General features: G+C 50.4%; 1 protein-coding gene across 5 annotated transcripts in view; it reads left to right on the plus strand.

Moving 5' to 3' along the window:
- EPN2 (epsin 2) overlaps positions 1–7433 on the plus strand; it is a 54559-nt gene extending 47126 nt beyond the window's left edge. For 4 of the 5 annotated variants that reach the window (XM_032125515.1, XM_032125514.1, XM_032125516.1 and 1 more), the window contains 3 exons: positions 614–706; positions 1571–1786; positions 3455–7433. In XM_032125515.1, the coding sequence (XP_031981406.1) occupies positions 614–706; positions 1571–1786; positions 3455–3783 (638 nt within the window). In that variant the 3' untranslated portion in view covers positions 3784–7433. The remainder of the gene's footprint in view (positions 1–613; positions 707–1570; positions 1787–3454) is intronic. The other variant, XM_032125517.1, reaches the window with a different exon arrangement.
- The last annotated feature ends 4716 nt before the right edge of the window (positions 7434–12149 follow it).

A 12149-nucleotide genomic window follows, 5' to 3' on the forward strand; every position in this document is an offset into this window, starting at 1 on the left:
ACACAAACCTTAAAGCTGTTCAGGAGTGTGATTGTTGGTCGTTCAGGTGTTATTTTATGCCTCCAGTCTGAGGTAAGAGTGTGTCCACATTTTGAAATGGTGATGTTTTACTGATTGCAAACTCCGGGTGAGTGCTGGTGCTTCAGCTAATGGGGCTTTACCATCTCCACAACCTTTGCTATGGCATTCCTCCTCCTTTCCTCTTGGGAAGCAGAAGTGAAATCATCACTGGTGGTGTTTTACTTGAGGGCTGATTAACACTTGATAGTTGAGGCTGTAAATCCATTTCTGTTCTCTCCTTCCACAGCAAGATCTGCTTGTCTCTAGTGCAGACACTCAATCAACCAAACCCCAGCATGCTCAGGTGTGCCCTACACTGATCTAAAAGCAAACTGCTCTGAATTAGTTGTTCCATGCTGTCAGAAAGGACAGTTCTGTGACATTTCCATCTCCCAGCTCCTGGCTCAGAGTAGCAGCACTCCCAGCTGCTGCTCTGGAACTTGTCGTGGCTTCTTGGTAACAGGAATGGGTTAGGAATTGCCTCCAGGAGGATCAGCTGTGTGATGCAATCGAAGATGTGTTAATGACAGGGCTGTCTTGTTGTTTTGAACAGGAAGTACATCTTTTGACCTCTTCAGTAATTTGAATGGTACAGTTAAAGATGATTTTTCTGAATTTGACACACTTCGAACTTCCAAAAAGCCAGGTACGAATCAAATTCTTAGCATGTGGACAGGTTGGGTGACAGTCACAGCAACAAATGTCTCTAGTCTTAAATTTTATTGAACAAAAAAATCAGCTTTCACAAAGGGAAGGAAGTGATGATGCAGCAGTAAAAGCTCCTTGTTCATATTTTGGCCTGTGCATGAACTTGTGGGGAATGGGCCTTTTGCACTGTAATCCATGGAATTGCACTGTGTGACCTTTTGCTGCATTGACCCAGAAATTTGTTGGACTCCTTAATTCCCAGTGTCCAACATGTTTGGAGCAGGGCTTATGCTCAGAGAGTCCACCAGAACCATGCCGACTGAATTCCTCAAATGCATAAATTCCAGTAGGAAGATGAGAAAATACCTTTTATGAATACTCTAATTTACTTTTTCTCTGGTCAGTGGTCAGTAAATCAAAGCTGCCAGACCCTCAGCTGTCAGTGCTGTGGTACCACTGCTCTCAGGGTGGTTCTGCCTGAAGCACAGCTGGGCTTTTTGAACCCAACACAGAAACCCTGGGTGGAATCCAGCTAGGAAGGGCCCAGCAGTGGTGTAGGGCGAGGGCACAAGCCAAGGCTTTGGAGTATCTTTTCCTTGGAGCCTGTGAGTCCCACCTGGAGCAGCAAAGCTGTGGGAATTCCATCAGTAGAGCACTGCAACTCTGACTGTAGCTTCTTCATGCTCTCCTAAAGAACATTGACCTGCTTGCATGCTGAGAGGGTGTAACCAGCCTGAAACACTGAGCCCTGACTAACACAGACTTAGAATAAAGCATTTCTGCTCTCACATGCTTCAGGGTTCTCTCTGCCTGGCTCTGTGGATTAACCAGAAGTTTGGTTTGTCCCTTTGTGTTGTTGCAGCTGAATCAGGTTCCACTCTGCCATCTCAGCACAGCGGTACCACGAGTCCTGATCTCTTTGAGTCCCAGCACTCGAGTGGGACATCAGGCAAACAAAGCGCAGCCCGGAAAACCCCGGAGTCCTTCCTGGGCCCCAACGCTGCCCTGGTGAACCTGGATTCTCTGGTGTCTAAGCCACCACAACCTGTTACTTCACTGAACCCATTCTTGGCACCAGGTTGGTTTCTGCACAGTCCTTCACATTTCTAGTTCAGCTTTCCCTTCTGCAGGAGAACTCTGCATAGCTCAGTGCTGTTGGAGTTAAAGAAGGGTGATTTGGGCTTGGTTTTCTTGCTTACTGCAGCCAGCAGATCACAAGCAAGAGCAGGAGGGTCTCAGAGAGGCATCCTGGGCTCACCCAGCACAGTGACTGCTCTTGGTCTGCAGCTGAGCTTTATTCCAGCTGTTCCCCTTCCCCTCACTGAAAATGATCTGTGTTGGAAGGTTCGGGACTGTTAAAAATGGCTGAACTCCAGCTGGTTATTGTCAAAACAGGTAAGATTACCTTGGGAAGGTTATAGGTAGTAGGTTCCTGTGGAAGCAGGTTGGAACTGCCCTTTTCCTGGAGCTGCAGCAGGCACAGGAGATCTCTGACTGCAGCCTGAGGTCCCAGAGAGCAAACTCTGCAGGGTAATTCAGTGAGCTGCTGGTTAGTGTGTCTTAGGCTGGTACAAAGAGCCAGTTTGGTCTGAAAACACGTTCTCAGTGTATTTTGGGAAAAAAAAAAATTGGCTGTTGCAGTTCTCCTGTAAGCTGGGCCTGTTAGAAGTGAGCCCTTGCTTTGAGCAGACTGAAATGGTGACACCAAACCACGTGGCAGATGTGTTTTTTCAAAGCTGAAATTGGCACTGACATTTTCCTGTGTTGCTCGTAGGGTGAAACACTTGGAAATGATCTTGCAGTTATTTATTTTCTTCACTCTTGCAATGGAAAAAAAGATCAATGTATTAAAATCCTTGAGTAGGAAAAAGGCAGTGATTCTGAGCAGCCTTGGCAGTGAGCAGGGAGAGAGAGGAAATCTGTGTATCTGCCCTTCCCGGGTACTACAAAAAGTTTTTGAGGGGTCACTGGGCCATCCAAATAATCCAGGGCTTGTACGGTAAAAGGAATTTGCAGGGCTGGCAGCAGTCCAGGGAACCTCAAAGGCTGGGAAACTTGTGATCTGCTTTTTCGAGCACCGCTGTAATTCGGAAACAAGTTGTTTACTTTGGGAATTCTTGTCCAAGCTCGGTGCCAGAAACATGAAAATGGAGGTGGCTGCTGAGAGCTTGGAGCAAATGTAGAAATCACAGAGTCCCAGAATGGTTTGGAAGGGACCTTAAAAACCACCCCTGCCCTGGGCAGGGACACCTTCCACTATCCCAGGCTGCTCCAAGCCCTGTCCAGCCTGGCCTTGGACACTGCCAGGGATCCAGGGGCAGCCACAGCTTCTCTGGGCACCCTGTGCCAGGGCCTCACAATCCTCACAGGGAGGAATTCCTTCCCGATATCCAATGTAAACCCTCTGCAGTAAAGGAGCACAGAGCTTGCAAAGTAGCATTTAAAAAATGAAATCAGTGATGTGGATGTCATGGTTAGGGCTGTTCCAGGTAAGCAGATTTGGAACCTGTGTCTCCACTCAGGGCTATCAGAAGTGGGAGCTGTTGGTCAGTGAAGGGGTGTTGGAGGCATTGGCTGCTGCAGGGGAACAGGCTGTGCTGGTGCTCAGCTTTGCTGGGTGGCAGATGCTCCGCAGGGTGTTTTGGGGGTGGGGACGCACACAGGGAGTGTTCTTTGCCAGGAAAGACCATTTCCAGACCCCGGTGTTGATGGCAGCGCCATCTCTGTCCCTTTCTCTCCAACCCAGGTGCCGCCACCGCACCGACTCCAATCAACCCCTTCCAGGTGAACCAGCCTCAGCCACTGACCCTGAACCAGATGAGAGCGAGTCCCGTGATGGGAAGCAGCCCCTCCTTCAGCGCTGTGCCCCCGATGAGCATGGAGCCAATACCTCTGTCTTCCATGGCCCCCGTGCCCGTGGGGATGGCACCGCTGCCGGCCATGGGCACCGTGGCGTCCATCAGGATGGGCCAGGGGCTGAGCATTGCAGGATCAATGCCCCAAGCTCTGCACAGTACAGGAATGCCGCCGGCAGCCTCCCAGTCTGCAAATACAACTAACCCTTTCCTCCTATAAAGACCCAATTAAAGGAACTTTTCTTTTCCTAGTGTTTCCAGGCTGAAGTCTTTCCAGCAAAACGAACGTGGCCTGTGTGGACTGAACGGTGTGTGAGAGACTTGGAAGTAGATTTGCAGTTTACAGTTATGATCTTTGAAGAGTTGTCTCTACTTACCAGTTAATCTAAATCTAGTCTTTGCTACAGATGGTACCTTACTTTGGCTTGTTGAGCATCATGTGAAATGTTCAGACTTTTCACCAAAGTTAGATTCTGCCCATTTTTGTTACTTTGTTAATCATTTCAAATACACTTTCTAGGGAGAGAACCTGCCATTCGAAAACTCCGTTGGCTATTTTGTAGATGTCAGATCATGTGCTGGATTCCTGAATTTACTCTTCCCCTGCATCTGTCACTTCCTCTGCCCATAAGATAGACCTGGGATTCCGAGTGCTAGTGAATGTTTTGCACATAACTACACACAGTTCTAGACTGTTGGTTCACCCATAGTCCTTACTCTTAGAAGAGACCGACCCGGAGGGCCCAGGGGGGCTTGGTTTTTATGCATTAAACATTGCAAACTCGCACTGCTTTGGTATCTCTGAGGTGTGACTGAGAAAAGCAAGCTTGTCTCGAAAGGAGAATAACACAAAACCCCAGACAAAACACCCAAGACCATGCTCGAGTTGTGCTGTCGTGTGCAGTGTTGAATTCCTACACTACTCTAAGGACTCCTGGAACTCTCTGTGAGTGGCTGCACTCGTGCTGAGTGAGTGTCCTGCTCTGTGCTTGTCCAGTACCGGCTTCGTTTGGAAGTTTTTTCATGTGTATTTTGTTTTTATTTGACTTACAATGTGAGTTGAAAGAAAAAAAAAATCGGAAAAAAAAAAAGAACAGGAAAAAAACCAGAAATACAGTGGGACAACTTTGAATTCAGTTTCACCGGGGCAAGCTTTAAAACTAATTCAGGCTTAACCTTGCTATATGCAGTTACTCTTGTATACTTTTGCACATATTTTGTTTAGTACAGTTTCATATTTTGAGTTTGCAGAGTTACCTAATAGTCCTTTTTTTGCTAATTTTTATAATGTGGTTCTTATTTAACTGTCTGGTTTTGATAGATTTATCAAGTCTGGCTGAAAAATTAAGATATTGGCAAATGTCATTTTTATGGTTTTAATGCCCTCTTATTTATGGTTTTAGCTCTTTGTTTCTGTAAAGAGAGTTTAAAAGGGAAGATTAACACTAAAATATTTACTTTTAAATGAAGTATTCATAATGCAAATCAAAAACAAATCCTCGTGACTAATTATTTTTAGATGAATTGAATTTGAGCATAACATGATTTAAGACTGCATTAAAAAGAAAAAACACTAAAGTCGCCTTTCCCTTGATTTGTTCCCGTTTCCCAATCCCCAGACTGGACAGACTTTTAGCCTTGATGAAGATCCCAAGAGAGGCTGTTTGGTTTTATTTTCCTTGCAAAACTTCTGGAGCTGTTAAAAATCCTGATGTACAAACACAACTTGTTTCATTTTATCCACTGATTTTTCCTGTTGGAAGGTGCACTCCGTAGGATAACTGGTTCCATGTGCAGCCATCCCTTGGGAGATGAATTATCCCTTTTTAATTTTCATGTCTGGACTCCTCGGCACCAAACCGCGCTCAGGGGTTCTGCTGGAGCCCGACTTTGACGGGGCTGAACTCTGCTCTCCCAAAAATCCATGGAAAGGGATATCCCTGCAGGGCACCTCGGAATGGACTTGGTGGCCTTTCCCTAATTAAGAGAGGGAAAATAGGAAACAGAATTTGCCAGAGTTTTGTTGTGGTGGAACAATTCCCTGTGGGGCCAGAGAGGGGCTGGATCCCATGGGAGGACTGGGATCGATCTCCTGGTGGGAAGGGGAGGCTGAAGGACGATCAGATTTAGGGCACAATCCCAGACTGGAGCTGTGTAGGTCAGCGTAGCTCTGGTAGTGTATGGAATGCTCAGTGTGTGCATGTTCCTGTGCAGATATTGGATCCTCTGGAATTGGCAAGGAGGATTTCCCCATCTTCATCTGCTCTTGTTTTTATATAGGAGGAAAGAGGATTGCTGTCCACACCCAGCCTGTCTTTAAAAACTAAACAAAACCCCGTTCACGTTGCCTTTCAGAATAGGGAAAAAGACCTTTTTTGTTGTTGTTGAGGTTATTGAAAAGTGTAGAGCAGGAAGGGTGTGATTCTTGCAGATCGGGGGAAAAGTGCTTTCCAGCTGATCTGTGGCGAGATTTATCCCGGGTTATTTTCCCAGTTTGATTTTATCAGCACTGGCATCGAGGTCACTCGATGTTTTTCCCTTAGTCTGTCACCTGAACTGCAGTGGGATGGGGCATTCTCTGTCCAGCCAAAAGTCCTGGCCACGTCCTGGGTCACTTTTTAGAGGCAAGATGGTGTTGGTAAGAAATACTCGAAGTGCTGAAATAATCTGCAGTTGGAGCTGTCACTGTGAATTGCTAAAGCCGTGCTCTGGCTCTGGGAGGGAGCCCTGGCTTAATGAAGCTGTTGAATGGCAAATTGTTGCTTTTACCAAGTCACTGCCCCAAGAACTTTATTCCTTTTGTATTAAAGAGACATTTACGGCACAACAAACCCCCCTCCTCCCTGAGGAGCCACACCTCCAATTCTGGTGCTGTTAAGATTTAGGCTGAGACTAACCAAGCCCAGATCCCAGCCTGGCAGAGGGCTTGTGGCAGGAGCTGAGTTTAGGAGGAGAAAGAGCTGGTTTGGTAAATGTTCATGGGCTGGGCTGTGTCCTCAGGGGGTCACTGTCCTGGCTGGGGATGCTCCGAATGGTCCAGCTCTTTTGGTGATGATTTTCCTGCTCTCCAGGATAATCGTCCCTCCCTCCTGGCCCTCCCACATTTCTGGAGGATGTTTGTGTGTCCCATCGCATCCCGTCTGCCCCATTTCTCCATTTCCCCCTCTTCTCCTTCTTCTTCTCACTTTGCAAATACTCAAAGTGCTTTTTTTCTTTTTTCATTTTTAAAATGTTAGTAGCCCAAAATAGCCTTACTGGTCAAATTGACCAAAGAGAAAAGTGTTAAATATTTTGTAAAAAGAAAAAAAATTCCCCCCTGCCATCCCCTTGGCATAATTCCACCCCCCAAAATAAGCTCAGTTATTTATTCAGTTTTATACTCTAGAGAAACCCAACTCCGTGGAGGGGGCAGGGAAGGGAAGCCCTGGTGCGTTGTGGTGTTTACAGTTTTTGGGAAGTCCCGTAGCCAAGACAGCTCTTGTTGCCCGAGTGCCCCTTTGCTGTCCCGGTTCTGAGGTGTACTGTATGCCTGAATATTGCACAGGACATGCAGAAAGAGGAGGTTTCTTTTTCCCCAGCAGAATCTCACTCGCTTCCTTTCCAAGTGTTACACTTCCAATATTTCCCAAACTTTCCATAATCCCGGGAGCCGGCTGCTTTTTCTGGATTTGTGCTGACTATTGACATTATTTACTGTATAAATAATTTATCATTTGTACTATTGTATCATAATGTCTGTATCTTTGTGTCATTTTTTTTCCTCCCCCCCCAAGCGATGTCACAGATGTGATACTTAAACGATGCCATCGAACAGTGGAAAGACGAGGGGTTTGTAGGTGACTGGTCAGAATTAAAATTGTATTGCTTCTATTGCGGCCCTGTTGCTTTTTCCAAGCTTCTGCGTGGTGTTTATGATCCCATTCCCACCCAAGCCCTGCTCGGTGGAGTTTTGCAGGAGGCTGGTGGGTTTGGGGTGAGCTGACGGAAGGTTTGTGGCAGAGGGATCTCCCCGTGACTGAGGGGTGCTGCTTGTGCTCTGCCAGTGGGATTTCTTGGATGCATCCATCACTTTTCCCGGGACAGGTTGCTCTGGCTGGGAGAGAGGGGGGTTTCTGTGGCTCACTGAAATCGGGGTCAGTTGGGACCTTACTAACTCAATAAAAATGAAGACTTGTTGTGTTGCAGGTGACTGAATTCCTTCTTTAAACCACGCTGCCCCTGGAACAGCCCCTGTGGAGGGGATCTTGGAGTGCTGCCTCGGAGGAGGCTCTGGATTTGTGTCCAGGCAGGAATCTGGGGAAGGGGGCTGTGGAATGAGGGTTGGGGAGCTGTGACAGAACCTGGGGAGTCCTCGCTTCCCACTTTTGTAGTTCAGCCTTGGCCCTGTCCCACGGATCACGTGGCAGGGCGCCTGCTTCCAGCCGGGAAGCAATTCCAGCTCCTAATTCTGGCTGCTTTAATTGAAGGGCACTTCATTAGCAGGCAGCATCGAGAGCTGCCTCTCCAGAGCCCCTCCAGGTTCCCTGTTTAGTTTGCTGCCAGTCAGGCTGATCACTAATCAATGATCACTAAGTAATGCTGAAGCTGTGGCAGGGCTGGAGATGTGACCGTGGGAAAGGTGGTTCTGGGGAGAAAAGCCTCCAGTTTGGTTTCAGCCGGAGCTGGCTGGGGGTGCTGGGGGCAGCTGCTGTTCCAGTAACGCTCCAGTTTCCCTGGAGAAGCTGTGGCTGCCTCTGGACCCCTGGAAGTGCCCAAGGCCGGGCTGGATGGGGCTTGGAGCAACCTGGGACAGTGGAAGGTGTTGGGGTTGGAACTGGATGGGCTTTAAGGTCCCTCCCAAACCAACCCAGTCTGGGATTCTCTGATTCTACTCCCGCCTCTTGGAATAGCACGTTTGAAGCTAAATCCCTCTCTGTATGGAAGATGTGGGACTGGCTCGGAGTGGAAGTTGTGGTGACTCTGATCCCTTCCAAAGGGGCTGGATTCTGGAGGATTCTGGTGGCTGTATGAGCCAGGGCAGCCTGAGCTGCCCCGGCCCGTGGTGAGCAGAGCTCTGCCTGTGGTTGAGGTTTCTGCTGACCTTGCCAGAGCTGCTCCCCCATCCCACATTTCCTCTCCTGTGGGATGAGGAGGATTTACCCCTTGGCAGAGGAAAAGGACTCTGGATAAGGAGTTATCTTTTGGCTTCCCCTCAGCCCCGCTGCTGTTGCTGAAGTTTTACTGAGTGTGTTTGTGTCGCCTCTCTGTGCTGGGCTGAGGGTGCAGCTCTGCCCCTTCCGCTGCTTTTCACGCAACTGTGAGGGAAGAGCTGGGCCCATCTTGTGCTCTGGCTTTGGCAAGGCCTCTGCAACACCCTGCAAGCTGCATTTCAGGGAACCAACCCGATTTAGGAACCCCTCATGTTCAAAACATCCATCTTTTTCAAGTTAATTCCCAGGTCACCTTCTCCCCATTTGTGAGCTGGATTTTCCTAAGGACTGGTGTTTGTTTGGGAGCTCGGGATTAGGAATGGTGAAGAGCCAGTGTGGGATGTGGTGGTGGCAGTTCCGTTTTGCTGTTGATTGATTGTACCCTGTAATTGTTGAAGCCTTGGGGTTTCAAGGAGTGGGAGGTTCCCCTTGGTGCCAATTCCCATGATGGAGGTGAATTGGCAGGGCCTGGTGATCCATAGGGAATTGGCATCTGGCCAGGGTAACCCAGCCCGGTGCTGTGCAGAGGGTGAGGTGGTAAATGAGGAATGGGGGAGTGTGGGGATACCCTGGGGGGTCACAGCACATCCTGGGGCTGTGCAGGGAGAGCCCAGAGCGGTCCCAGACCTGGACTGAGTCATGGGACCCTCATGGGTTTGGGAAATATCTCCCTGAGAGATTAAAGAAAATTCCACCCCCTGCCATGGGCAGGGACCCCTTCCACTATCCCAGGGTGCTCCAAGCCCCATCCAGCCTGGCCTTGGACACTGCCAGGGCTTCTCACAGGGAGGAATTCCTTCCCAATATCCCATCTATCCCTGCCCTCTGGCAGTGGGAAGCCATTCCCCTTGTCCTGTCACTCCAGGCCCTTGTCCAAAGCATTCCAGGATCATCTGTGAGCGCTCAGCCCACGCTCACATCCCTCTGCCTGAGCTGCTCTTGGCACTTGTTGAGCAAACGCGTTCCCGTTTCAGGTGAAGGGAAATCAATGACATCTCAAATCACGCGGATGAAGCCGGAGTAAAGGTGGAGTTTGCCTTCCCAGCTCCCTGCCTGCTGCTTCCCGACAGGAAACCTCGCTGGGACACGGGAGCTGCCAGCTTTGCGGCTTGATTGCTTAGAGATCCTCCCAGGCAGGAATGGCATGCGGGGTTCTGCCCTGTTTAACCACTGGGGCTGCTGGAGGCTGGGTCAGAGCTCCATCCCAGCCTGGGGAATGTTGCTGGAGCAGAGACATCGGATTTCCCGTCGCTGATAAGCTGACTGATAACCCCCGTGTGGATCCACTCCCTCTCCCGGCTCCTGCGGGATCAACACCCGGGGCTGGGCTGGGTGGGCTGGAGGGAGGGGATGGAGGCGAGGATCCTCCACAGGACGCTGACCCAGCGTGGGCTGGTCCCACCCATCCACCCCCAACCCTCCTGGAATTCTCCACAGCGTTGTGGCTGAACCACCTCTGGTAATGCCTGCGATGGGAAATCATCAGGCACTTTGTGTCCTCCTTACCCTGGAACCTGTGAAAATCAGGTCTGCGTTCTTCCTAAAGGGCTTTTTGTGGCCATGGAATGAAATCCATGGATTATCCAGGCTCCAGGGAGCCAGTTCTGCCACGGTGTAGCAGCTCCGTGGGCTGCCTGGGTTTGTGTTGGGTGATGGTGGTGGGGTTTTTTTTCTGCTTTTTTAATATCTTCGTTAGCAAGTCTGGCACTAAATGGAGTGATGATATTCTCTGAGGTGAATTTGGGTACTTGAATATCCTGGCCTGAATAGAGAGCCAAAAATAGATGCCTTCAGCAGTTCTGTCTGCTGCTCTTCCCTCTGAAGGACGAGGCTGGATCCCTCAGATCCTGTTGGGAAAGCAGGTTGTGTTCTTCCCTCCCTCCTGCGGGCTCAGCCCTGCTTTCCATGCCCAAAGGATGGCTCCTAAGGGATTTGTGCTCTCCTGTGCTCCCCAGCCCCAGCTAGGCTGCACTGGAGGGTACTGGGAGCTCTGCAGCCGGGTGGGAACTGCAGGTTTGGGATTTTTTTGCTTCCTGTGCTCCAAGTGTGGAGGTGGTTCCTGGGTTTGCAAACACCCATGAGTGTCTCAGAGCTTTGCCTCCCAGAAGACTCCTCAGCTGATGGAAAAAGCCCTCAGGGATCCTCTCTACACCCTGAGGGTGGCTGTTGAGAGGGGACAGGGTGGGGTTGGGGTGGCCTTTGCCCAGCTCTTTGCTGGGCTCCTGCTGGGGCCTGGAACACTGGCCTGGAACACATCCCAGACTGGAGCTGGTGGCTGCTCCAGATGTGCCACTGGCTCAGGTGTGCCTGGGCCTTGGGCTGCGTGGTGGGGCAGGGGGTTTCACTGTGCCCTCACGGGGGGCTCAGATCCGAGGGACACCCTGGCGATGTCCTGGGTGTGTTTTCCAAGGCCACCAGCTCATCCAGCTGCTGCTGGGCCGTGTGGTGCTGCCAGCCCCAAGGGAAGAGGCCCTGAGTGGGGGTTCCTGCTGGTTCTCCAGGTCTGGATGTCCCCAGGAATGGGGAGTGCTCCAGGCTGTGGGTGCCAGCCTGGCTCTGCCACTGCTCCCACTGCCGCTGTCCTGTCTTCTTGTGACCCCACAGATCCGTGTCCAGCACTGGATCCAGGGCCTTTATCCCCCTCGAATCTCCAGGGACACAAATGGGGGGAAACGCTGCAAAGAATTGTAGAGAAGAATTGGAGCTACAGCCCCGTTTTTCTTCAAACATGGCTGCTCTGTGCTTGAGTGTTTGAATTTTTTCCTATTTTTTTTTCCTTTGGAGCATTTCACAGGATCTCCTGCTCCCCACCCGACACTGCTGCTGGGGAGAAGCTGCTGTCAGCTCGAATCCATCTCCTTTTCAGATGGAGATAATTCCCAGCTGCCGCAGAACTGCTGGTGTAAAGCAGCCTGGCAGCCTCGGGGCAGAGCTGGCTTCCCCAGCACTCGTGGATGCTCAGATTCCTGGCTCGCTCCCGCTCCCCGTGGAGCAGCTCCGGGAGGTGTTTGCCCCCTGCTCTGGGGACAAGGGGCAGTGCCAGGGCAGCCAGCACGGAGCAATTTCCGCGGAGGAACAGGAAAAGTTCGGTGTCCTTCATTCAGCCTGGGAGTTAATTGTTATTAACCACTTCCAGCGTCTTCCCAAAGGCCGCGAACAGCCACGAGAGGGCAGGAGCTGCTGCTGCTGTTCGTAGTTTTGGTGGGAAAGGCGGTAAATACCAATTCCTAAGGATTGTCCGAATGGTTTTCCTTTTTCTGGAGGGTTTGATCCCCAAGCTGCTGTTCAGCTGTCCTTGGCTGTGTCCCTCCGAGGATAACAGCAGGAAAACTCCCATGGAGTGAATCCAAAGCCTCTCCAGGCCAGGAGAGCTGCAGAGTCCCCAGACATCCCGCAG

This window comes from Corvus moneduloides, chromosome 16 (assembly GCF_009650955.1).
Source record: "Corvus moneduloides isolate bCorMon1 chromosome 16, bCorMon1.pri, whole genome shotgun sequence".
NCBI classification, from domain to species: domain Eukaryota; kingdom Metazoa; phylum Chordata; class Aves; order Passeriformes; family Corvidae; genus Corvus; species Corvus moneduloides.